This window comes from Haliaeetus albicilla, chromosome 8 (genome assembly GCF_947461875.1).
Source record: "Haliaeetus albicilla chromosome 8, bHalAlb1.1, whole genome shotgun sequence".
NCBI classification, from domain to species: domain Eukaryota; kingdom Metazoa; phylum Chordata; class Aves; order Accipitriformes; family Accipitridae; genus Haliaeetus; species Haliaeetus albicilla.
In genome coordinates this window covers 19,212,071-19,238,595 of record NC_091490.1, presented here as the reverse complement: position 1 = coordinate 19,238,595, position 26,525 = coordinate 19,212,071, and the positions used below count along the sequence as shown (strand labels likewise).

Here is a 26,525-nt window from a genome sequence, read left to right as displayed (position 1 = left end):
GCAAATGTAGCTGTGACTTAGAAAAAGGGGGGCAAAGATACATAGAAGGAAAATAAGCTCTCTTCCCCTGTAAATTTAAGGTAATGCAACATTTTGATAAGTTTTTTCTCATCACAAATTTAAAGTGATAGTAAAGATGAGCAGAGCAGTGGTGCCCATGGGACTTACATTCTCAGTAATAGATAATAATTTTTTTTTGTTGCCAGAGATAGGGTTTCTCTTTAAAGGAAAAAAGTGTTAATATCCAGTAAACAAATGCCAACATTTTCTGCATTTCCAACAGGACCTTGGATTTATGCAGATGCCACCTGAGCTCAAACCGCATCATCTGATTTGAACCACTGCATGAAACAATACCAGAATAGTTTTTCCTACAAACACTGCACATTGAAAAACCTACCATCTCCTTCACATTTGTGGAGTCCAACAATGTATCCACAGCTACAAGAAGCAAGCAGCTATTTTCATTATTAATACTTTTTTCAATTGCATTAAGAATTAGTTCTAGAAGGTCAGGTTTGCTGCTCATCGCCTGTGCCTGAGGAAACAACAAAAGGCAGCCGTTTAAAACAAGAGTGTACTTTGTATGCAAAAGCATTACTGAGCAATCTGCTATCACGCTGTGCAGGAGGTATTCCAAAGCTGAGCATCTTCCTTTGTATCCATTCCATAACCCCACCCCTCTCCAGGCCTCTAGCAAATCATCCTGAGGCTTCTCACTAACCCAAATTTTAGGAACAAGCACACTGATGAATTTACAGCCACATGCAACTCTAGATTCAAAGGCAAAATGTTTTAACATCTCCCTATTTATATTTTTAATCCTCTATACATATTAAAACAATCTTTCTTGGGAGAAATGAACCAGCTAGATGACTAGGTATGTTTTTACTAGGACTTGCAGCATTGCCACATTCTTGCAACTCGCAACAAAAATCAGTAGAAGTTTGAGTATACTGCTAATACTCATTCTTGTAAGAACATGCTGTTGTTCTAGGGGTCTGAAAGCTTTTTCGAAGCTTATGTATATATTTACCTCTTTCCAACACAGAAACTGTCCCAGTATATTCACTAGAACTTTTGCTTAACAGAGGCACATAACCAGAACGCAGTATCAACCCTGCATATCAAAGTATTAATGTGTTTTAAAACCGCAGTGAAAAAAACCAACCAAACCACCGCCAAAAAAACCTGAGCACTGCCAAATTTTTTTAATTTTCCATAGAATTGTACTTTAAAGCACAAGTTGAAACTATTTTGATTATTTAGCAGCCTGAACTATCCAAAGTGTGATACAATTCAATTTATTTGGAAGCATACAATAACTTGAGGGCACTTTTACCTGCAACAAAATAGAGAAGCCTTCACTTTGTACTACGTGTAGGAAGTTTGCCACAATAAATGTTACACATTCTTCTTGCAGCCTAGATGCCAAGGCCACAGCTGTCTCTGTCCATTTCACTTGGGGAAGACTATTGATCAGCCGGTCACTCTCCATCAAAAGGAAAGCAGCATTCTTGTTGTTCTTAAAATAAAACCAGAAATTAGCCTGTTGCCAAGTAATCATCTAAAGAATTGCTGCTCTAAAATAGTTTCTGTTCAGTTACTGAACACTTACACAAGGATCCAATCATGTACTAATTTCCCTTCTTTAAGTAAATTTGGATTTTGATAATTCTGAACATTATACCTACCTTTGAAACTAAAGCAGCAGAAGAAAAATCTACTGCTTCTGTTTTGCCTGCTGAAGTTAGGCAGTAAAGTTTTCAGTGGCTTTTACTGTTATTTTTTCAACTGTGTATCATTACATACTGCAGTCCCGAACAATGTAAGGCAAATGTTAATGGGAGAAACTGAATAGAGAAGAACCTTTTAGGTCACTGAAAGATGTAGTAAAATGGGGAAGTGAAAGTTTTCGGTGAGTGTGGATGGCCTAGCATTTGGGATACAGAGATACCCAAGCATTTTCATAGTTATGAATCCTTTTGCTTTATTTAAAAGAGTCAGACATCAAATACTTGCCTTCCCAGATAGAGTTTTAATTGAACTTACCCCCTTTGTTGTCCAATGTTTCTCTAAGCAACATAACTGTTATGTTTATAGTTACATTTAAAACAAACAAACAGATTTGCTAATATTTATTTCCCCTGGTCTGTGTCTTTCATGCACTACATGCATGCATTGCATCAGCACAGTACCTGAAGGCAACTTCTACTGGCTAAGACATCACTTAAAAAGACTTGCAATTTATTGTTATCCACATTAGAATGGACTGAAAGCTCTACTCAACATGGCCTAGCATGTCACTAATAAATTATGCAGTAAGATCAGTAACACTGGAGAAAGCAACAATTCAGATAAATATTTGACACAAAACCCCCTGCTGTAAATTCAGATTATAATCATGTTTGTCCCATGCAAAGTAGAAAGCAGGGAGGATTTTCCTCATGCATATTATAGTTAAAACAAAATCTGGCCAGCCATTGTTCAACTGTATTGTATTATTTTACTCATCTGTGGGCAAAACCAGTTTGCTTCTATGCATATAAGGTAGATGAAAGATTAAGTATATGCTTATTATTTGGTCTTGCACCCACTGGACTCAATTACAAGTTTTTTGAATTGTCCAGAATTCAGCCCCTGCTCACAAGGCAATAAGCATTTACTCCATTAGACACTTCCAGTGAAATAGAAAATGCCTTAATTGACTTCTAATTAAATCAGCACTTTGTAGGAGTGGCTCTAACTGAATTTTACTTATCTTCTTATATTTTTTTCCTAACCATTCTAAAGTGGAGTCCACTTATCTAAAAAAATGGTAATTTTCTTACAGGTAGTTTAGACACCAGGGATAAGTACCTGAACAGTGTTTTAAACTGCACTCCCCTTTTAATGTTTCTGTGTTCATCATTGTGGCTTCCCAGAGATTTCCTGATCAGCAATCTCCTTTTCTTTGCACCTTTTCTTCCTCTGAAGGGCTGCCCCACATTGTTTTACATTTCCAAGATTGGTAAATGAAAGGATCGGTAGAGTCATACTGTTTAACTGGGTGTAACTGTTAACAAGTTTTACAGCAGAGAACTGTAGCAGCAGACAAAAGATGATTGTAAAACATACAGTATCCCCTGCAAAATTAGTGTCAGACCTTTTCTTCTTTCTCCCTCAAGCAGCCTTAAGCATTTTTGCAGACTGTGAAAAACTCCGCTGGGAGTTCCACAAGTTTTTGGACTGGGTGTCTTAAGAGCTCAGAGTTAATGATCACTCACCAGAACTGTTCTGTGGGCCGAAGAGACTTATGCTTTATTTTTAATTTTGCAATTCTGAAAGCTATCTAGGCTTCAGTCCATAAAATACCACTGAATCTTGCAAAGGCACACCAACACAAATTTTAAGTCAGTAAAATTGGAACCAAAACACACTTTAGTCCAGACTGCAAAAATCTTCCAGAGAAGCTGGGTACACAACTGGAGCAGTACCAAGGACCACAGTGCAAATGCTGGTAGCTTAAAGATAGCTCACGTATTTCAACACAAACTGTAACCACAGCATCTTGATATAACAGGCACAGAGGTGAAGGAAAGCCTGAAGTGCCTTAGGTTTACCTTTAAGTTGTCCCGATAATGTTGCACAAGGGTGCCTGGAGAAGAGCCTAGAACTGTTTCTACATACACTCTTGGCTACAGTACATACCTAAGCTAGTTTAGAGATGGGTGGTGGTGTAACTAAGAACACCTGTAGATCAGAATGAACTGAAAACTTCTCAAATATTTATACAACATATGACATACAAAGCTATATATATATTCTAGGAACAACTGAGTATACTGATCTAATATAATGGCAGAACACATAATATATTAAGAGCTGCAGCTACTATCTTTATTCTGTTAGAAATTGTGCATTCTGGCAGAAGGACTGTTTGGTTTCTGTTAACTGTGGATACTCTCAAGCTTCTCTGGGTACAGCCACATAGCTCTGAAATCTCTTGTTTTTCAGGCTTCCACCTGAATATACAGTAGCAGCCACCACTCACAGCTGACCTGCTGGCCTCAGCACTTGATGGGGCAAGTACTCCATCAAAGAAGTCCTGAGAAAAAACAGTCCCAAGAAGCCTTCACAGGCCTCTCAGTGAGGGGCAGCTTTTGGCCAGAACCATTTAAGAGTGCATCTCTTGAACTGCGGATATGTTTGGCAGCATGGGTAGCCATACCTGAGCTATTTAGCTTGGATAACAACAATAACAGAGACACGGGGCCAAGGACTTTAGCATGAGATATATGAGACATCACATACTTAGCTGTCTGGTGTGTCCTAGAACCAAAGCTGTCCTGTGAATGTTATCTGAGTTAGATTAAACTTCACATATGCCAATCCACATTACAGCCACATACATAGTCATGCTTGGCAGCAGCTGTACAGATTCACCTTTAGCTCCTCTATGTACTCTTCATATCTCTGTTCCAATTGAGTGCATTTATAGGCTAACTACTGGACCAAATTCCTGTTAACAGGTCTAGTTCAAATCAGTTACTTTAAGTCAGCTCTGAGCGTAGTTTTATACAGAAACACAATTAGAAAGTACTTAAGTTTAGGCAGACCTGAAACGGAACAATGTAAGTATGTGCCACAAAAAATGAATGCCGAGCTTTGAGGGGACCAATTCAGTACTGTTATCTGAGAAGTAGAAGAAATGTATACTATACTGTTACTTTACTTTTGAAAAGTCAGCTTGCCTGTAAACAAATGGCAGTGATCACCTGAAGTCTGAAAAAAAAAAAAAAGTACATTTTTTCCAAATTAGAATATAGGTAAAGAGGAAAAGGCAATCACAGATGATGTATGCCGCCACCTAACGTAGAAATTGATAAACCAATTAGCTGTTCCTCGCTATCTGAATACATAATGTTGTGCTATGATGTCACAGCTGTGTTTCATAAACTTATTTTGTATTATTATGCTGGACTTGGATGTGATTATCACTAGACTGTCTGCCCTGAAGCATAACAATGACATCTGCACATCAAAATCTGTTTGTAAATTGTTATTTTAATGGGAATTTTTACATAGTTTAAGTGTACTACAGATTTTAAATACTATATTTATTATCTCTTGAATTACATTGTACAGCTAAATAAGGAAAAAATTTACATTGTTCTAGTTTTATATAAAGCGTACTACATACTACTTACCAAAGAGTTAATCAACATAACAAGACAGTTGTTTTGAAGTTCAGTAGGTAAACCGGCAAAGCTTCTCTCTGACAAACATTTTGCAAAATGTTTTCCTACCCATCTGTTGAAAAGAGAGCCTTTCTTAGGTAAGGAAGATGAAAAATGTTCCATCTTCACTTGTTAGCATAAATGATGCCTCTAAAGTATTGTGAAGAAAAAAAATGTTTTAAATGTGAACATTTTATATGCCAAAATAAACCCAATCTTGCAAAATAAAATAATTTCAACAGAAAGCAAAGAAATGAAAAACATAAACCTTAATTTATTTTATTTTACTTACTTCATGCAAGCAGCATATAGGTTTTCCACTCCCAATGAATAAGCAATAGCCATGCACTCTAGTACAGGTTGCTGTTTTCCAGGAACAGGCTAGAATTGTTAGCAAATTATCACAATTATTGTACATTCTGACTTACAGAAGAGACTGTACAGAAATACAAAATCTTCAGTTAAAACAGAAAGACTGTTAGCTACTATGATATTTAAGTTTGTTTGCCTTTATGTAGGATAGGGAAGTCATCTGTTTCCACACATGTCAATAAAGTAGTATTCAGTCTAGTAAGCCTAGTGCAAGAAAATGCTCAACTCTGAGCAGTTGTTTGTTTTCAAAATAATTGAACAGAAATATTTTCTAAATACATGCCCAGGAAACCTGATATGCAAATATGTAGTATTTCCATATTCCTATTAAAGTACAATTACATATACAATGGGATGTATTAAATTATACTCCATGTAATTTAATATATTGAATTGTGTGAAATACTGCTTTTCATCAGTTGTGGTTTACAAGTTTCTATAAATAGGTGGATGATAACCACAGGCCTTACTCCCATCATCAATCACAGTGAATTTAGCAGATTTACAATAAGAATAGGGTCCGTTGACTTAAGCTGACACCTTGACCACACAGTTAAGTATCTCGTCAATGTGATGTGTAAGTAATAAAACCAAAATTCTTCTTAAGCTTTACAGCTCATGAAGTAGCATGAGAACTGACATACCTTTTGGAAAAAATTGCAGTAATCTCTTTTCAAAATGTAGATAGCTACTTCTTTCAGCCCATCTAGCCCATACATATCTGCAATGCCCAACATGCGACTAAAGAGAAAGCAGTAGCAACAGGAATCAAAAATCATTTTGATGTATGCATTTTGCTTACAAGACAATTTACATGCTAATTTCACCTCTTTGTTCAGTCAGAATTTACTTCAGAAATGGATTGATAACCAAGTGTGAAGCTTGCCAAAGAATAATCTTCAAACAGGAACATGTATTGACCTAATAATAATCTCCCAACCACTGAGTTCAGTCTATATAAAAGTAAGCCTCAGCCATTGACTGAGAAACTCTTTAGAAGACTCTCAGTTTCTCTATTTTAAAGGTAGCAAGTGAAAAATATATTTGTGCCAGCAGAGGGTGGGGGTTTTTTGTAGGTTTTTTCCAAGGATTATGTAAAATGTTATTGATGTCATCGTATCTGAGAACTATGTCCCTTCCAAATACTAAAAAGCACAGTGAGCAAACTATTAATTATTTTATATAATAATCAACACCATAGTTTTATTTTCTGTATCAATTAATTACCTAAGCATTGACATTAGGGCATATTATAAAAAACTGCATATTTTTATTTTAGATAGACAAGCTTTGAACAATTTCTAACATTAAGAAATTGTAGCATTTTAATGTTTAGTGGCAGAGTTCAACAGCTAATATATAAATGGTTTCAGGGAATTTACACGTGTCAGAACTTACTTCACTAATACACAATTATGTATTAAACTGTGATTAAAAACTATCCCAGAAGAAAATGCCAACATTTACATTGGTTGCTATATATCATCTTTTATGGATCTAAGATTAACTACTTAGCCTTTGCATCAACCCAAGTGATTATTTAAAAATAAATTCCAAATATTTAACTGTTACGTATTATCACACATTGTATATATTATTCTGAAAATTAAAAGGAACGTACAAGCAAATTGGGAATTATTTTGGTATAAAACACCCTCCTGTTTTTCCACTCTCCTCATATAATATTCCAAAAATGGCTGGCACACTTTTTCCAGTAGCTGTCAAATAAATAAGATTTCTTTAGCAGCTTTATTTTTGGAATTTCCTCAAGTATGTTTAGGTGTAATAATCATTATATTTGACATCTTTGTCTTATTTATGTTATATGAAGGATTTTCCTTTTGTCTTTTAACTGAGAAAATACAGAACAAGCACAAATTACAATTAAAAAAATAATAAAAGTTGACATATACCCAACATCAACTTTGTCTGGGAAGTCCATAATACCTCCATATATAAAATGCAAGATGACACTCATTTCTACATGGCTTATGCTGCAAAAAAGAAAGGAAAAAAAATAAAAATAAAGATGTGTCCAGAATAAAACGCATCACATTTCTTAGCCAAAAGAAGTTGGTCAAAAGCCTGATACATCATCCAGCTGTTCTGTGAATGGAAGGTAAATGATCTGATAAATTTAAAGCTATTTTCAAGATAACTGCAATGTGAAAGTATCTAGATGGACTATATTTTGGGTGAATTTTGCTACTCAGTCTTGCTGAAACTTTGTAATACTCTAAATCTTTGAATATAAGTCATAAACAGACTAATAATACTAGTATCTAGATTATTTACACTGATAATATAAAGGATTTTTTTCATCATCTCCAAGCTCTTTACTAGTAATAAGTCAATTATTAAGCAATCATATATTCAAAAACTGTTTTACAATATTTTTTTAAATTATTGATTTTATGATATATTTAAGCTTTTCCCACAATAAAAATACATTTAATAGTTTTATTGCAATGCTAAGCAGGAATTTTGCATCTCAAATTATTTAGAAAAAATCTTTATGCCCAGATTTAGATTAAGAAATATGGAATTCTTACACAGAGTAGTGTTTGCATCTTTGCATCATCCCAGCACCATAATGCAGAAAGGCACAGAATGTGTATTTTAAATGGTGGACATGATCTCCTGAACAATACATTATTGTATTTACTTATGTACGTCTTGGTGTGCAATCTTCAGAACCCACAAGTGCTGTGTACATTAGTATAAATGGAATATAGTCATGCAGATTGAGCTAAGACCCTTAAAACATTAGACATTCAAGCAACAGACATTGATGACTAAAATCAAAAGAAAAAAAACACCATGTTGCAACATGCTAAGAAGTGAAATCAGCACAGTTGTGCCTCTGTGTATCAGTACGTGATAGCCATAAAATCAGCAAGAAGGAGTTTCCCCGCAGTCTTGACAGCTGTTACCTATGTAGAATTTTCATTATTTCAGAGTAAGCCATATGTACTTTATTTATAAGTGTTTAAAAAGACAGCATGGAAATCTGCACCAAACAGAAAACTGAACTAGAAAAGGTAAAATTATGGATATGATTCTTAATAACAGAAATTAAGAGACATTGGCATGAGAATATACTCTATAAAGATTAAGTACTTCTCAGGAAAAAGCCTCTACTGAAAAATAAGGGCAAAAAGTTCTTAACCATGTAGAAATCAATTACAGGGAGAGAAGTATAAGTCCCAGAGTAATTGTTGATTATCAGCCTCTAAAACATACTATGTATAGCATAAAAGCTAAGGAATCAATTAAATTAGAAGTGTATTGTTTTATAAGGATTAGGAAGTTATAAAAAAATCAACAGATAACCTTCCTGATTTTGCAGCAATATTATTACACTGACGGAAAACTAAAATTATGAAAATAGGATCAAGTATCACTTGGCCAAGCAATTTTATATTAACACAAATTATATTTTGCAGCACTGTAAGGTACACAGTTCTTTCTGAAGAAAGCTAAGTCAGCCAACATCATGTCTGAACAAAAAAGGCTAACGTGTACAAGTATCAGTATTAGTTTGCTTTTAAAGAAAATTTAATATATTTCAGTTGATTTTTCTGATACTGAAAAGAACTAACCTGGCAGTCCCCAGTTTATCTTTGAAGTCTTAAGTATTTATCCTGCACTGACAGCTCCATTATTTTCAGCTCTCACACAGAAAGCCATTGCGAACAAGCACATTAGTCAAAATTATTTTAGTGTATGATGCTGAAATATTATTAAACACTATTAAAGAAATGTAATTGTTTATTCATCTTTACATTGTAAATATACTCTTACTGCACAAATAGATATGAAAATAAATTACACTGTTCAGACATTTGTAATACTTTTCATGACATGTACAACATGAAGTGAAAGAATATAATTGTATAATAGACTGTGAATACTAAAACTTACTCTACAAAAAAGGATTAGTACTCTTCTGCTGATGAAAGAGACTTCTTCCCTGAACCATCTGACAATATTAACAAATACACTACACAAGCTGTTTCATACTGAAGTCAGAACAGTACTCAGGAAATGGATCAGGTTGAAGAAAAGTGTCAAGGCAGATTAATCTTCAGCGCTCTATACACAGCACAGTTGTTACATATTTGCAGTGATTTTAAATTGCCTACCTTTGCTCCCACATGACTTGCAAAGACAACACTTACCCTTGAAGAGTGATGTGCTCTTGGGAGCTTTCAGCCCAACTTCCACTCAGCATAGCAGCAAAGTAACTAGATCTGGCACATAAAATGGCCCTGAGAGGGAAAAAGTAAACATTATTCCACTAGATACAAATATTTATTATGAGACTCTTTGATAACATTGACTTAAATCTTTGCCCTTTACGTGTTAAGGTGTCATCTGTATACTGGATGCCTTTTCTTCCAGTATGTTTGGAATTTCAAAATATGCCAGAAAAAAAACCCCAAACAGTATTCTAAATTTCTCAGTTAAAGCTTTTTCCTAGGGTGACTTCGACATTCACACAGAGGAATTCTATTATCACAAGCATTTTCCTTTTATATGATACCAAATTGCAAATTTATTTTTTCTGGTTTATTTACCAAATAACAATAAATAATGTTGTTTATACAGCCCCATTTTAGCCAAATAATTATATCCTGAATCTTTTAAATTCTTTCTGTACTACAGAACGTGTATTTATTAAAAGGAAAAGAGAAGTGTAAAACTTCTCTTACTCAAAATTGGCTGGCCACCTACCAGCACATCGTGAAAGTCAAACAAACTTCATACTAACATCTGATACAACAATATGATGTGTGTTTCCAGCACTGTTTAAGAAAAGCTATCAATTACTTCTGTTTAGACTTACCACCCTTGTATATTTAAAAGCGTAACTGGCCATAAAGGGGCTAATTTGATTTACTACTACTTCCATCAAAGACAATAAAGAAACCCCAGACCAGTAGTCTGTGTATCTCAATATCTCCACCAGTATCATAGTCTTCGAAAAACCAGATGAGACGACCTTTGCAACAGGAGCTTCTCAAGGTGGAAGTGGAAGGGCAGAAAGGAAGAGAAGATGGTGGATGAAAACTGCTTTATGATTTCACCCTTCCAGATTTACAGCAGTTATAGTGTTAGCTTTTATGTATCTTATCTGGGCTATCGCAGCTGTAGATAATATTCTCATACATACAGTTTTTTCCTGACACTTACTAAGCTTCCTATTATTTATAAAATTACTTTATGTAATGTATTTCCTGCGGCAGAAAAAGCGAAGTGTTATATCAGGCATGAGAATCCTTTCTCTTACATGTATTTTTTGGCTCTTAAAATGTTTCAGAGCACTCTCATTTTGCGTAGGAAGAAGTAAGAAGAACGCTATTTATGGTCTTTTTTGTAGTCATTATATATTCTGGAATCTCTCATCTCTCTTCCCTCCTCCTGCTTTGGAAGTCTCAAAACTTTAAATTAGGAACTGCTTGCACATTCCTCCTGTGATTCATCCAGCAATAATAATAATAATAATAATAATAATGAAGCTTTTACAGAATGTTTCATTTCTCAGTGTGAAGTATGTCCACATGTAAATGGACATTACATCACAACTTTTGAGTATTTGAAATTTTGAATATAAAAACAAGATCGCATGTGCGTAAGATACAATAACACAATATCATGGAGATATGAAGTACACTATCTCCAATTTTGTCATCCTCTTCCAAATAAATTAAAGAAATGAACAGGGCTAGATCAACTTCAAGAGCATAGTTGAAGTAGGTATTTCAAAGACTCATTTTAAACAAGACAGCCACTCAGTAGAATATGGACAAGTATGTATTACCTAAATATACGCTGATAAAATTTCAACTTATAAAATACATGGAGATACCAAATTAATTTGAAGTAAAATTATCTCTGCTTTCCTACTGTCATGCTTTATGCCACAAGGTTATTACTCAACAAATTTGACTTGCTCCACTCAGAGCTCTGTAAGAATGCAACACAGCACTAGGAAGATGTAACCTGGCAACTCTCTCAGAGCACTGCTGCTCACACTGTAAAGTCTATTGGAAGTTCATAGGACTTAATGAGAAAGTAAGGAAAACTGAGATAAGTGGGTGGGTGAGCATGGGGGCTTAAACTGTCTTCTGTTTGAGAACCTAAAAAAACCACCTTAAAATAAGTAATTCATACTGGTGCTTTCACCACAGTTATACCCAAAGTTAGATTTCCCTTATTGACTCCTACTGTTCACATGATACAGTACTAAAATAAGCAAGTCTTGTGCCTGTTTCAGAACATCCTTGTTTTCTCTTTGATTTACTCCATATTTTTTGATGCTGGTTAGAGTAGATACATTGCTCCAGGCAGCAAATGGCCTAAATTAAAGAAGCTCTGCTGATGGAATCTTTTTGTTGACTTTCTTTTTGCATAAATTATTCATTTCGCAAAGTTACAGACCTGAGAACATGTCTTCTTACAGTGTAGACCAGAAGAAAGAAATCTGTCTAATTACACTACATTCTGGAAATGTAGTATATATCCTAATTTTATTATTTAAAAAAATAAAATACCCCCCCGCCCCATTATGACATATCTTCTGCAAAGATATTTGTAACGTCAGTAATATAACCCCCCCCCGATGGTTTTGTGTTGAGAAAATATTAAAAGTGGTAAAGGTTTTTTATAATCTCTCTGTTATTTATATACTCAAAGGGAACAAAATACAGGCTGTCTAGTTTGCTATCTCAAATGCGAACAGACTCATATCAAAGGTACAAGGAATGGTACTGACACTTTAATTTGCTTTGCCAACCTGCAGAAGTCTAATAAGCCAAAGTTCTTAAATGGTCTTGGACTTCAGACCTACTAAAGGCTGCTGACAATCTGTACATCTACATGACTGAAGTAATGAAAGTAGAATCAGATTCCGTATGCAGTTCTGAAGAGCAGAAAAAAAAAATTACTACTCCAGAAACTTTCTACCTGTATGGTAATTTTATTCAGCATTAATAGCTGAATAGTTTATTGATCGATTTTTTCATTTTCTTCAGAGAGCACAGATTATTTAAAAAAAGGTTAGCAAAGAAAACCTACACAGTATTTATACATGAGTATGTACTCCTTATATGAGTTTACAATAGCAATCTCAGAAGTGCTAAAAACGCAGTTGTTTTCGCAATAGTTGCTGTTAATGAGATAAATAATTTTCCTTAGTATCAAAGTATGGCCACTTCTCACATAAGACCTAAAAACTATAATGGTTCACAGCTAGGTAACAGCACCAGCAATAACTTATTATAGATACAGAGTACCAGCAGCATTTTATACTAGAAGGATTTTGGTTGAAATACTTTACAGTAAATACTTATGTACCTGTGAGCTTGAAAATCTTTGCCTTCTATGCAAATATTAATATCTGGACAACAGCACTTCTTGTAGAGCATCATTAAGTCTTCTCCTAACACAGATGCAGTTTCTAGTTTGGAATTACCTGCAGATGGAGAGAAACAGCTATTTTCACTTTGTCCAGTGTAGACTAGACTACTGACAGTACAGACAACTTAAAATATTTGAAAAGAAGAATCTGACATAATTAATTTTTTTTCAACATTGCATATTCAAGCTAGAATTTTCCTTGAAAGGTTTTCTAGACCTTGCATTTTACTTCTTGTTTTGACTTGAGATATCAGAAATTTGACCAGTGCTTCATATTTGACATCTATAGAAGTGCTACAGTTACTCTTTTGTAAGATTATGTAGCCAGTTCATTTTTTCTACAGAGATCTGGTAACTCTGCAATAAAGAAAAGTAGACTCTGAAGAAGTTCAGGGTCATGTAGTGCTACAAGCTTCTGCGTGAACAGATTTGTTGCTTGATCCTGTCTTACTGACACAGCTGTAGCAGCCAACACTTCTGGTGTAGATGCAGTTACACATTTCCTTGTGTTACTTCATTCATGGTTGTAGTAGGGAAGATTCTGAAAGATTCCAAAATCCTCATAAAACAAGTGGAACTACTGTAATTTGCTAGAAAAGGAAAGGAATGGAGAGATTCTGCTCTGTGGAAGTCCCACGTGGTGAATACTCAAGTTTGCTGTATTACAGAGAAAAGACTGGACACAATGCCGATGAACATGCCCGATGCCTTGCAAGTCCTGTCTTATTATGCTGCAGGTTGGCTGGGAACCACTCCTGCCAAACTTCTGCAGCAATTCATTTTTTCAAAGTGTGAGAGAATGAGGTAGACCATAGCAAAGAATATCCATGTAACTTGTGTTATAACAATAGCTTTTATCTTTGCCTGCATTTTTACATCTGTATAAGTCTTTGGATAATTATTTAAAAGACAAAAATAAACAAACAAAAGTATAATTCCAAAGCTACCTGCAGTGGCTTTGTTGCTTTCTGCATCAATGACTACTTCTGGAATTTCATCTTCAATACAGGATGAACAAGCAACTTCCTTCTGCACAGCTCCACTTGGAGTATTCTGATCAACAGGTGTTTTTATACCATCTCCAAGACAATTTACATTTGTTTGAGTATTCTGAAGAGTAGCAATGTTGTTTTCTTGTATTAATTTGGGTTCCAATACTTTTTTCATCATAGCCAGCTCCTCAGCTTCTTTCAGATTTTTATCAGATGAATATACAAGCCTAGAAGATGACACTAAGTTTACTCCTGTAATTTTTTAATTAATCAAAACAAACAAATAAACCCCAACTTTTTCTGTCTAACAAAGTTCACGACCAGAAAACAAAAGCTGGACTCTACAGTGCTTAATAATAAAAACCCCCTTTTTAAAACTCTATCTCTGGAAAACTTATTTCTGCAATGCTTGAAAAAGCATAAACAAGCATTACAAGTAAAATGTAGTATCAGGTTAAAAGGAACAAAGGTTTCTCTCCCTCACTTTGCTTTTAAAATCAAACTTCTGTCTGCTCTTTATAGCTCATCTACTGTAATAATCTACTGGCAAAAGCAGAAGCAAGCTGCATCAGTAATTACAGATGACTGATTTGTAAGTCTTAGAATAACCAAGAGAAGGCATTTGATTGTCCTTTAATATAATGACATTTACAAACTCCAAAATACAAACCTTCTAAAATCCAGGTTACAAGTACTTAACCGTAAGAATGGTATAAAGATATAAATGAATGGCATTAGAGATATAAATTTTAATTTCAAGGGAAGTGCTTGAAAGCATGAAAATTTGCAGTTAAGATTACCCAAGAGCTTTCACTTTGCCCATGTAATTCCAGCTTCCCACTTTCCCATCTGTTTCACCAGCTTATTTTGGGCTCAAGATCTGGAAAGGCTAACAAAGCCCACAGCCTGTGACTACAAAGATCTCGTATTTATAGAAAGATACTGCACTCTAGCAACTTAATGGAGCCTTAAAAAGTCAATGTGGACAGATAACATGCTTTATCAGTGCTTTCATGCCATATAGATGAAGTTAGCAAAGTTTAACAGAAGAGCTACAGTTACTTTGGATTTAGCAGACATGTACTTACAGATCTGCATTTAGTCACTCATTCCATGGCAAAGAGGCTTTATTGTCAATACTGGGAACATAGTAATTTGAGTATGCTATTTGAACACTGTCCTCTAAAGGGCAGAGAAAACATACAAAGAAATCTTCTTCCTTCTTAAGTTCTGTATTTAAAGGATTGAGTTAGGTAGAATTTTTTTGTCTGTGTGATACAGGTTTTCACCAAGAGAGAATGACAAGAAACAAGAATGTAGGGAATGGGAATTTTAATATTTTCTTATATTTTGAAAGCAAGGGCCAGGAAATTGTGTGACAGGAGCAATAAAGTTTCACATTGAAAGAGTAAGATTGGTGGACCCTCTTTACATGTTTTTTTAAGGTTGTTGTACCTGTATGTGCTTTCAGGACTCCTAACCTGCGAATTTGGCCCAACCATCTATTGCTTTTCCTATGTACAGTGCTTTCCAACCCAGTGTAACAATAGCATGAGGGAAAGACAATAACATGCCATATTACCAAGAACAGGACCACAAGTTGCTTACTGGAACAGGGAGACTTGCAATTCTTCAGAAAATTCAAGACCATGACTTCCACACATTTTCCCCATTCACTATGCTTCTCAGTACTTAACATTTGTATGTTAACTAGGACTATCGCAGTAGGACTCAAGAAAAGAAATTCAGAGTAGAAACCCAATTAACCTAAACATTTCAAAATTCCACAGAAGTATTCTGAAGTTCTGTCTTCAAGTTGTTTCTCCATATTAGATCTTCCAAGAATGTCACTTAAAAGTCACATAGAAATTGCCACTACTAGACAAAATCCAATCAGTCCCACTTTATCCCTGCATCTTCACCAGATGTAAGCAAACACCACAACTACAGAAGTAAACTGGTAACACATACGGAATGTGAAAAACTGCAGGAAGATCCCTAGTAAGGGTTTCATGTTAGGTTAAATTTGCACTGGAACTTTACTTATTCACCTTTCTGTTGCTGCAGAGCTATTACATATTCAACAGGTAAAACCAGTACAAATTGACTTTGAGGGAGAAAGAAGATTAGTGGCAACAGATACACTGCTTTGTCATAAATTAGTTATTTTAATTTTCTTGCTTTCTGCCAGTACCTGAAAAACATATCCATAGGGAGTCTGATTAGCTAGGCAGTGAGGCAACAATCTCCTGGGAATCCTCAGGGTATTTTCAGATAATCTACATAAGAAACCTCAGGAATGCAATTTTATTATCACTAGGCTTAAGTCAATAAAAATGGCACCCTTACCACAACTAGAAACTCTGTAAATAAAACAAGTGGCATGTTGTTAAACCAGAACTAAGTAACTGGTTTCTAGATCTGAAAAAGTTATTCTATCTGAAATAAGTTTTTTCCCATAAAAAGTCAAGGAACCTTGATTATTTCAGTTAACATTTAAAATCCAGCCACAGTCCTGGATTTATTACTTCCAGAAACTCAACAAAATATCTGTATACGAGAGTCCTGCTTAATACAGACTGTAAATTTACTACTTAGAAAATCTCATGGAAGCATCCATTATTCTGCTTCACAGACAGCAATAATGATTTTGGCACATCTTTTAGAAATTTTCCTTTATCTCAGCTAAATCCCATTAGATGTTCTTTCCAGAATGGAAGATTCTGCAGTTTTCTAAAACCTGTTATAGAAAACTTGGCTTGGCAACACCCTTTATTTTATAGGCTCATTTCTAAAGGCTGAGTGAAGTTTTCTAGACTGTCTTCTACAGAGTGTCAAAGGGTACCTTCCTGCATGAATAAAAGCTAGGGAAATCTTTCATCCACAGCAAAATGCATAGCTCGGACCTTGGAGCTCAGATGTTTTAGTGATAATGTAAAATTATCTCTTTAAAACACAGCTGCTGTAAGAAACCAGGACCCTTACTGCAGAATTATGATATGAATAGTTTTTCCTGTTCCAAACCTCTTGAGTAGGCATCATTCAACGTGACACCTTAGTTTAGTAAGTTAAAGTACAGAAGATTACAATTCTATAAAGTTACAAATTTCTTCTTTAAATCAGATAGAGGTATCATCAGGAGGTCTTAGAGCTTGACCAGTTTTGAACTGAGTTAGGTATTTACAAGAAAGCAGTTTTCATAGTCATCTGAACAATCTAAGACAACATAAAAAATGTTCCAGTTCTTCCAACATCCCTAATGATGATCAGGAAAGTACTAGATTGTACTCACTGTGACCAAACAGCTTCCTAGAACATAAAACCAGTATGGAATTATTTTGTTTTTGTAACAACACATAGCCTACATAGACATCTCAAAATGCACTTTGAAGAAAAGCATGTACTTTATGGGTAGTTTGCAAAGTACTAAGAAAACACATAAGTAGCCCAACCAAACTTACTTTTGCGCATGTAAAGATTTTATTCAGAGTTTTGTTTTTAAAGGTATCATGAAGTCACCTCTCTTCTCATTCCAAATCACTTAGGCTAAATTCTTTGGGAAGTTTCTCAGCCTTAGAACTCTCTAAGGCCCACCTCTTTCTATCAGTTTTTGATGCGACTCCACACAGTCTTGAAAACCATACAAGTCTCATTAGAAGAACAATCATGCAATTCTATTCTCAGAACAGCCAAAAAGCCAATACTGACTAGAATCAGTAAGACATTTTTGTACTTACTGAAAATATAAAAAACATGATCACAAGAAAATCCTAAACTAATAATTTTGGTTGAAAAAGAATTTTGAGTTACGATCCACTTCTTTGGTCCTTCGAATCAAGAGGTACATTTCCTTACTGTGGGCCACACCCACTGTCTGAAAGACTAACAAAATCCCAGACAGAAACGTTGTATCCCACTAATGACCATGGAAATAACACAAATAAGGGAAGTGAAAGAGGGCAGTTTTATTTTCATGAAATACCATACTTAAAAGCATAAGGAACCCATTTTTGTTGTTATTGCCAAGAACACTGAAAGTCACTGGAATTAACACCATCATCACCAACTTTACTGAAAGCTGTTAGAACAGCCTTTTCCATTGTCCCAAAGTAGTCATTAACTAACTAACTAACATTTCTCAACTAATTAGGCATCCGCCTTTCAAGTGCTCCCTACAGCAGCATCCACTTGCTCCCAGTGAGAATTCTTCACCAAGAGCCCATCTGGAGAAGAGTTACCTGCCATCTTCTCCTTACCCATGTTCTCCTTAAAGTTATACATACACACACGTCACTGATGTCACCAGAGAAGTGCTTTTGAGTTCTCAGACACTAGCTGTTTAAAGAGACAGGATCTTGTATATTTTGTTACGGATATGTTGCATATGTGCCCAAATTTGCAGAGCATTAGTAAAGAGATTACAAAGTAGGCTTGAACAAAAGCTATTAATGCCAGAGGAAAGGTGTTTTGTTTGGTTTGGGTTTTTTTTTTCCAATCTTGGATGTTTTTTTCTATCAGCTAGCAAAACAGACTGATTGGTAATGTTAAAATCTATCAAAATCAGAAACTTCTCCATCATAAATACTACGGATAACAAGCAGCTGTCAGCACAACAGTCTGACACATAGGAAAAGACGAAATTCTGCTGTTTGACAGTGCATCAGTTTAATTGCCCTGAAAAAAAGATAGTATGGTAACTTTAGAATAGAGGGACAAGTACAGATGCCCAAAACAGGATACTTACTTGGTAGTGTGAGGGATAATACAATTAATGAAAACAGACAAAACAAATTATGATTTTCTTTTATTTACAAGTTGTATAGGTACTGTGTATTGTTTTCAATAGGAACTTGGCATAGCACATACCAGAACCTCATGTAGTAACTAGATGAGCACTGAAATATCTTCTGTACATGTGTAAAATACCATATTATACAGTTTTACTTAAATAAAGCTATGTGTTGTCACAATTAAATGCCAAAATAAAACCAAGATCTATTAACGTTTGTTAATAACAATAACACTGAGAATGTAGGAAGTCTCTAAACTACTCCCTGCCCACGGTTTTAATGCATTGATGTCTTTAGCAAACCCAACTGCAGCAAATACTCTCACGTGCTGCATTTAATCTTGGTGGGCTTGCAAAAATATTTCAGCAATACACCTATAGCAGTGAATCTTTGTTAGTGCAAGTTAGGCATGTCGTATGCACAACTTCAACCTATCTTAATCACTTCAGATTCTTCCATTTCCCTTTATATTTGCTAAAAGAACCATCTGCTTGATTTTTGCAGCTAGGATGGTTGTTTTAACTTAATTGATTTCTTGAGACAAGTATTTCAGTAATTTCTCATGAGATGCAACATCAACTGCTTTGCTGCCTCACACAGGTGCTGATTAAATTTTCCGATTTCTTGTGAAAGCTAAGCATTTCAGACAAAGAAGAAGAATCTGGACCTTAAGCAGTCATGGTCCCACTGAAAGGTTTCTACCCATTTCTCACAAATTGAATTACTTTTTTTTTTCTTGGGGCATAAATCCATGGCATTGTTACTATGTTTTCCAAAGCAAGATGTTAATATCACACACTTACCGAATATACTGCGAGTTGACAGTTTAGCTTCTCAACTTCCTCTGAGAAACTGAGATTAGATATAAACATAGATCAAAAAAATAAATCCAATAAGAAAAAAGACAAACTCATTGTTTCTATGTATGTGGAAAGGAGATAAGCTTGCCATTCTTTGGCATGTGTTTAAAGCCTGTTTTCATCAAAAGAAACAAGTCATCACGGTGAAGGCTTTCTTCCCACAACAGGACATAGAATAAAATCTAAACTACAAGCTTCATGTAGTATCTTACTTATTTCCCTCCCTCCTTCCTTGCTTAGCAAAGTCTAATTATTCTCAATGACTAGCTTAGCTCATATTTATAACCACAACAAACTAACTTGGTGCTGTAGTAACAAACTTAGACCAGAGAAGATGGTTGTATAAATGAAAGCCATTAAGTTCAAACAGCTTAGCTATTCAGAGGAGCAAATTCCTTAATCCCTTAACTTGGGAAATAAACACTTTGGTTCACAATAATTTGTTCTCAACTTTCTCAGTTTTCACTGTTCACTGGAGATAAGCCTTTACAGAGCATTTTAACTTCCACAATTCAGGATTTATTGTTTCACAAAGTTTAAGACAGTCACGTCAAATCTTCCATGTTACCCATATTTGTAGGGTGGGGTTTGTCAATTCCATTTGTTTTGGGAGGGATGATTTTTTCAGCTGTATTGCTGATTATGTCTTAACACAAGGAAAAAAATAGTTGTTGAGCCAAAAAATGCACCTGCAAGTGCCACAGAAAGCACTTTTTGCAGTTAGCTTGTTTTCAAGTTACATGAATCAGTCACTCAGAGAAGATACTCCTTGCATGGTAGGGTACACCAACCACATCAACAGGCACAAGTGGTAAGAGCATAAAAGGGAAGGACCATATCAGAATAAACTGTATAACCCACAAAATCTCAAGAACACAGGAGGCATGCTGTTTGTCTGAAATAGTGGCCTGCAATCATAACCCACAAGAGGGGAATGCACAAGCCCAGATATTAAGGGTGATTGCTGAGACATAAGTGTAAAGGAATTCAGTGTACATGAACAGAAGTCACATTTGTTTCTTCCAAAATAGCCAGTATCCAATGGGGACTATGACAATCTAGCAATCAGCAAGAATAATCTCATGCACAGGTTATTTAAAGAAATATTTCCCTTTTTCACTGCTTTGTAATCCAATGCTATGGAACTGTATTCAAAGAACAAATATTCACAAACAAGTTGTGTTGTATTTGGTGCAACTGCTTTATGAACACCTCACATGCAAGAGAAGGTCAAGCTGAAAGTAGAGCTAAGCCATCATCTTCTGTAGTATCAGTCTGATGCCATGTAACTTTAACAGGTACCCCACCTTCTGGCTTGTTCCCCCCCCCACCCCCGCACACAGAAAAGATTCTGATAGATATGAGCAACAATGAGATTGCAAGAGGTGTGACTAAGTGACATATGAAACTGGAACAATGCTATAGGGTATCTGTTGTATTAACAGTACTTGCTACAGCCTAAGATTTTTTTCTACAAAGGAAAAGTGCGCATAAAGTCTACAGAAAGAAGTTACTGTTGCCATGCTGTCTAGGAGTTTACCTTCAAGAATGGTTTTGCCTGCACTTCAGCCAGATGCAGCATCCTTCTACTGCCTAGTACAGAACTATACAAACATAGCATGGTCAAAGCCTTGACTGTCTACTTTGAATCAGCTGCTGGTACTGCAAATTAACCCCCGTGGCAGTAAATGTCACAATGACAATTGTATTCCTTTGTATTTGACCCGTATTTATTGCTTTTTAACTGGATGTGACTGTCAGCACGTCCTTCTCTGCCCTTTCTTAAATCAGATCCCTTTAATACAAATATCAGGAGACAATGAGAATAATAACTAGATTTTTATTTCTAAAGCTATATTTTTCCAACTTAAAGGATAAAAAGCAGTTTGCCTCTCAGCAGGCAACCTATTAATGATCCGCAACAGGCTGTTGTCCTTCAGGGATGCTAAGTTTCTCTCTTCTTGAGGCAGACTGCAGAACCCTGCTTGAGCAGTAATCTCCTGCCATCGATGTACTTGCAATTGTTGACCTTTTTCTAGTTGTGTTATGGAGAGTGACAGAAGGCTACTGGAGGGCAGAGTCAATATTACATTAGCTTCATCAGGCAAAAACATAAGGTGAATGGCATCTACAATATGGATGCTGCATTTCTTGGTGACCAGCAGTTTCTTGCTGGTGTCCTCAGACAGTACAAGTATAGGGAGGGAAACAAAGCAGTGCTTGCATCTATTTCATGCTGAGGCAATGCAGAAAGATCAGCGTGGGGTCACCATGTCCTCCATCCTGCTCAAAAACACTCAGAAGTTTGGCAAGAGGAGCTGCACAGCCTTCAGCACGCAAGCGACACATAGCCCACATCTCTCCTGATTAAGAAAGACAGAGGCCCAAAGGAAGTACATCTCACTGAGATGCATGCCAGATATAGCTTGTGAGAAAAAAAATCCCCAAATCCCCAAGGAAAAATGATTTTTGCTTGGGAAGATAAAAGAAGAGCTGAATACAAACAGGGAAAGGAATGAGATTTTTTTATAGCTTTGATGAACTCTTCAATACTGTACTAGTATTCCACTTCTCCTATTCTACAGGGAAACAATATTCATAACCAGAATACCTAGTACTTTTGTAGGAGACTACAATTTTTTCTCAGGAGCTCAACTGCAGCTACAGGTCTTTGTTACAACTCATCATGGCTATTCACATGCTCCAAGAACTAGGCTAGCTTCCAGTAAACTTCAGGTTGTAATTTAAGGCACTGTTTTGGATTTGTGAAGATCTAATTAATTTGCATCTTAACAATAAGAAACCACTGAGATTCAACAGCCACTGATACTAGCAGAAATTATCATTTGAACAATGAAATTAGGCTATTTTCAACCAAAGCTGCTTCCTTTCCTTGGTCCAAAGCAGTTCACTGTGGTGAAACTCCAGTGCATTCTGGGACACAAATTTTCACAGAATGTGCTAGGTTAGGGGATTCAAAGGCTGAAGTATCAAACAGCATTGAAGACAAAGTTAAGAAAAACCAACCATCTTGCAAAATGTCCTTCATACATAGCTTAGAATATATAGGGGGGTTCATCTGAAGAATCTAAACTCACAGTGAAAAAATAAAAGGCTTATAATTACATGAGCTGTTTTGAGTTTAAAGGTGTTTTTCAATACCATGTTTTCTGGAGAACATGCAGGACTCTAGAGATCATTACTTGCCTTCCAGCAAACACAGACAAAATTGAAAGCAAGTATCAGTGAACTGTATACATATTAAGTGCTTACCATTAGGAAAACAAAGGAATGATACTACAGTATATTAATAATTGAAATAATTATTCAAAATAATTATTTTTTGATTTCCAAATTAAAATAATTTGGATTTTAAAAAAAATATGTATTGTCATGCTTCTGTATGAAAGTCTTCTGTACCACCACTTACATGAATGTGAAGCAAATTAACAAAATGGAAGAAATAATGGCGTTAAGAAAAATACGAAACAAAAACCATGTTGTTTTGTTTCTTACCTCTTCTTTTGCTAATGCTCCTGCCAGACTTTGACAGTAACCTAACAAATGCCAGTTTATCAGCCTGTTCAACTACAATGATTCCATCGTTTAGATGCTACTCTCAGTTCAAAAAGTTCTTTCATACTTATTAAAACTTTAGTACTCTGAATACATTTTTTTAGCCATCTGCTGCCTTATTTACAAATTTAAGGAGAGATTGAGTGAATTGAGAGATTGAGGGAGAGGTCAGCCTAGGTTATATTTTAGGCACTAAACTTTAAAACTGCCAACACCTTCCCCTTCCTCCTGCCAACAGTTCTAGGAGCCTGCAAGTCCACACATTTTCTAGGCACATCCTGAATTAATCTGAAATCCCAGAATGCCTGCCACTGCTCCTGTGCATGCCCCAAAGTGCAGATCGGCTCTAACATCGACGCTGTTTTATAGAAGGTAGGTGGCACCACCACAGCTTTATTAAAGAAAAACACGCGCTGCCCAGTTCTTTGAAAGAAGGATTAGAGGCACTTACAGGCAAGAAGGATTGCAAGGTCTGGTGGCAGCACTGGCCAACACCCCTCATGTACTCACCTAAAGGCTTGGAGCAAGACAAGCGAGACGTCAGATACGTGGTAATAGCTGGCAATGGGAAAACACGGTGGCCCTTGTGCCAGTCCCTGGGGAGCAGCCAGCCCCCACGCTGCACTGACAGTGTGGCATGCCTTGCTCTGGGATCCCAGTTTGGTAGGAAAGCTGTGCCGTGTTTGGCCTAGGCCATGGATCGCTGGGACTTAAGTGATGACCACGCAGTTTCTAACTTGATGCATCCTCTTGATGTATCTTCATCTAACTTGACTGAGTCCTCCTAGCTTTCCAGATTCATAACTTGTTTGTTTTTTTTTTTAACATGACACTAGAGTGGTTTTTGTTTGTTGTTTTCACTCGGTAATCTTGCTAACAAGGGTATTAGTAGGCACAGACAATTTTAAAGGATACATTCAAGATTTTTGCTGTTTTTTCTCTTGTTCTATTACAAGGCCTTACATACCATAAAAAACACGCTACGGCGGAGAGTATACCTGTGTGCTGTCAGCAGAGGGGCGAAGGCAGAGGGAAATTAGTAAGTTACAGGAAAGTCCTCTGCAAACACTGCAGGAAGGCTACGAAGATACTGCTCTGAACGGGAAAGCTTTAGAACAGGCGTTCATACTGGGGAAAAAAAGAAGAGGAAGCACACAGGAGAAGCAGTGCTGAGGCCAGCCCCTCAGCCCGAGGAGAGCCAGGCTGGTGCGCGCTGCCCCGGCGCTCCCGCCCGCCGCGGCCGCCCACTCACCGCAGGAAGCGCCGGAACTCCGCGGGCCCCACGCCGTCCAGCCGCAGCACCTCGCGGGGCGGCCGCCCCCGGCCCAGCCCGGCGAAGAGCCGCGGCGCCCGCGCCAGCAGCACCGCCCGGTGCGCCCGCAGCGCCGCCTCGCCCACGCGGATGGTCACGTCGGAGCGCGTCCCCTCCGTCAGCAGCCTGCGGGAGCGCACCGTTACCGCCGTCTCCCCGCCCGGCCCGGCCCGGCGCCCCGCCTGGAGCCGCCCCTCCCGGCTCGGCCACCGCCCCGCGCCTACCTGCCGAGGTCCTGCCGGAGCTGCTCGGCCAGCGCCTGCTTCAGCCGCTGCCGCTCCACCGCCGCCGGGCCGGGGCCCTTCGGCGCGCCGCCGCCGCCGCCGCCGCAGCGCGCCATGTGCCAGCAGCCGCTCCGCGCCCGGCGCGGCGGCGGCGGCGACGCGGGGCGGGGACTGACAGACGGTCCCTTAGCGACGCCGCCGAAGGGGCGGCCCGCCGTATTCACGAAAACAACCGGGGCGGCGCCTCCCTTCCCGCCAACGCCAGCCCCGCCGGCAGCCAAGGCACCGTCTCACGGCAAGCCGCGGGAGCCCCGCGGTGCGGGCTGCGCCGCCTTCCCTGCTCCCTCTCGGGGGGCGCGGCCAGCAGCGGCCTCCGCCAATGAGGGCTAGCGGCGCTCCGCCCGGCCCCGCCCTTCGCCGCGGGCCCCCCGGCGAGGGGCGGGAGGGCCCGGCCCTCCCCGCTTCCCTCCCCTGCGGGGGGCGGGGCCGGCAGGAGCCGCGGCTGCCGCAGGGAGGGAGCCCTCTGCCGGCCGCCGCCCCGCGCCGGGCAGGGCCCGGTGTCCCCGCCCCGGTGGCCGTAGAGTCCCGTCTTTTCCCTGCCGCTCTCTTTCCGAGAAGAGTAGTAACGCCATCGCACGGAACCGCTGCCTGCCCCGACCGGCACAGCAGCGCCGGCTGGCTTAAAAGCAGAGCCTGGCTCTGGGTTAGCGCCCGTTACCAGGCCACCTGCTGCGCTTCTGGCAGAGAACAGGAGCACCGGCCCGCAAGCCGGGGCTCCGGTAGGCAGCCCTCCGCGGCCGCGCTGGCGGCCAGCAGGTCCCTGCCAGCGGGTGGGGGCTCCTCAGGAAAAACCGTGCTCCCCAGCGCCCGCTTTCTTGCCAAGACCTTGAAGTGCTGCGTAGGCGATAGAAGTCGCTCTACAACACCCTTCCGACACGAGGAAGGGCCCTTCCAACTTCAACTAGAAGCAGCATGTAACCATTTAAGTCGATAAACACTGAAAATAATCGGGGGAAAGTTATCCTTGAAAGGCTGGTACCAGCCATGGGCGGAAAAGGTGAGATCGATACCGTTATCACGATCCTGAGGGGACTCTTCCTCAGATTTTGCAAACTGCATCAGAGGAAGCAGATCCCCAGCCACGAGGTAATGCCCGGCTGACAGCACCCCTCCATCCACTTTCTCGGGAGCATGACGCGAGCGAGCTGCACCAACTACCTGCGTGCGACATTGTGGCTCGAAAGAGACGGTGCACATGGCGGTGTGGGACCTGTTGGGACTCCCCAGTAACTGTCAGCTCTCTTCTACTCTGGCGTGGAAAGTTGCTTCAGGCTCAGCTGGCTCTGACGCCTACCCCCGTGGGTCCTTGTTCATCCTTGCCTGTTCCCAGGGCACCGCGCTTGCTCTGCAGGTGAAGTGGGAGCCTCTGGAAACCCTATAGGCAAGTGACTCGCCTCCTCTGGGGACTCACACTTCGTGCTTCTTTTCTTCTTCGTAGTTAGCATCCACGTTTCTTCTCCCCTGCCACCACATGCAAGTTAATTCTACCCTCTGTTTCCATAATGACTGTGTCTCTTCCTCCTATAAACACAGGAACTTGGCAGCAGTTCTTGGAGACAAGAACAGTAGTTGCTAACATAGGAAGGATAATGCCAACAATGAGGCATTATTTCCAAGAAACTACAACAATCGTAGCATGAGGAAGGCCGCACAGTGGACACACACTTCAGCTATTCAAACCCAGTTCTTAGCTTCAGT

The 26,525-nt window shown here is 38.5% G+C and overlaps 1 protein-coding gene across 2 annotated transcripts in view; it reads right to left on the bottom strand.

The window, feature by feature from the left end:
* The window catches only part of BTBD8 (BTB domain containing 8), a 44,280-nt gene extending 19,194 nt beyond the window's left edge, over positions 1-25,086 (bottom strand). Inside the window, exons 1-11 of one of the 2 annotated variants that reach the window (XM_069789223.1) lie at positions 24,768-25,086; positions 24,484-24,669; positions 13,961-14,232; positions 12,951-13,068; positions 9,773-9,862; positions 7,505-7,585; positions 6,236-6,332; positions 5,512-5,600; positions 5,190-5,292; positions 1,343-1,525; positions 401-538 (exon numbers count right to left, since the gene is read on the bottom strand). In XM_069789223.1, the coding sequence (XP_069645324.1) occupies positions 401-538; positions 1,343-1,525; positions 5,190-5,292; positions 5,512-5,600; positions 6,236-6,332; positions 7,505-7,585; positions 9,773-9,862; positions 12,951-13,068; positions 13,961-14,232; positions 24,484-24,669; positions 24,768-24,883 (1,473 nt within the window). In that variant the 5' untranslated portion in view covers positions 24,884-25,086. Of the gene's footprint in view, positions 1-400; positions 539-1,342; positions 1,526-5,189; positions 5,293-5,511; positions 5,601-6,235; positions 6,333-7,504; positions 7,586-9,772; positions 9,863-12,950; positions 13,069-13,960; positions 14,233-24,229; positions 24,360-24,483; positions 24,670-24,767 lie in introns of those variants that run through there. The other variant, XM_069789224.1, reaches the window with a different exon arrangement.
* Between the last annotated feature and the right edge of the window lie 1,439 nt (positions 25,087-26,525).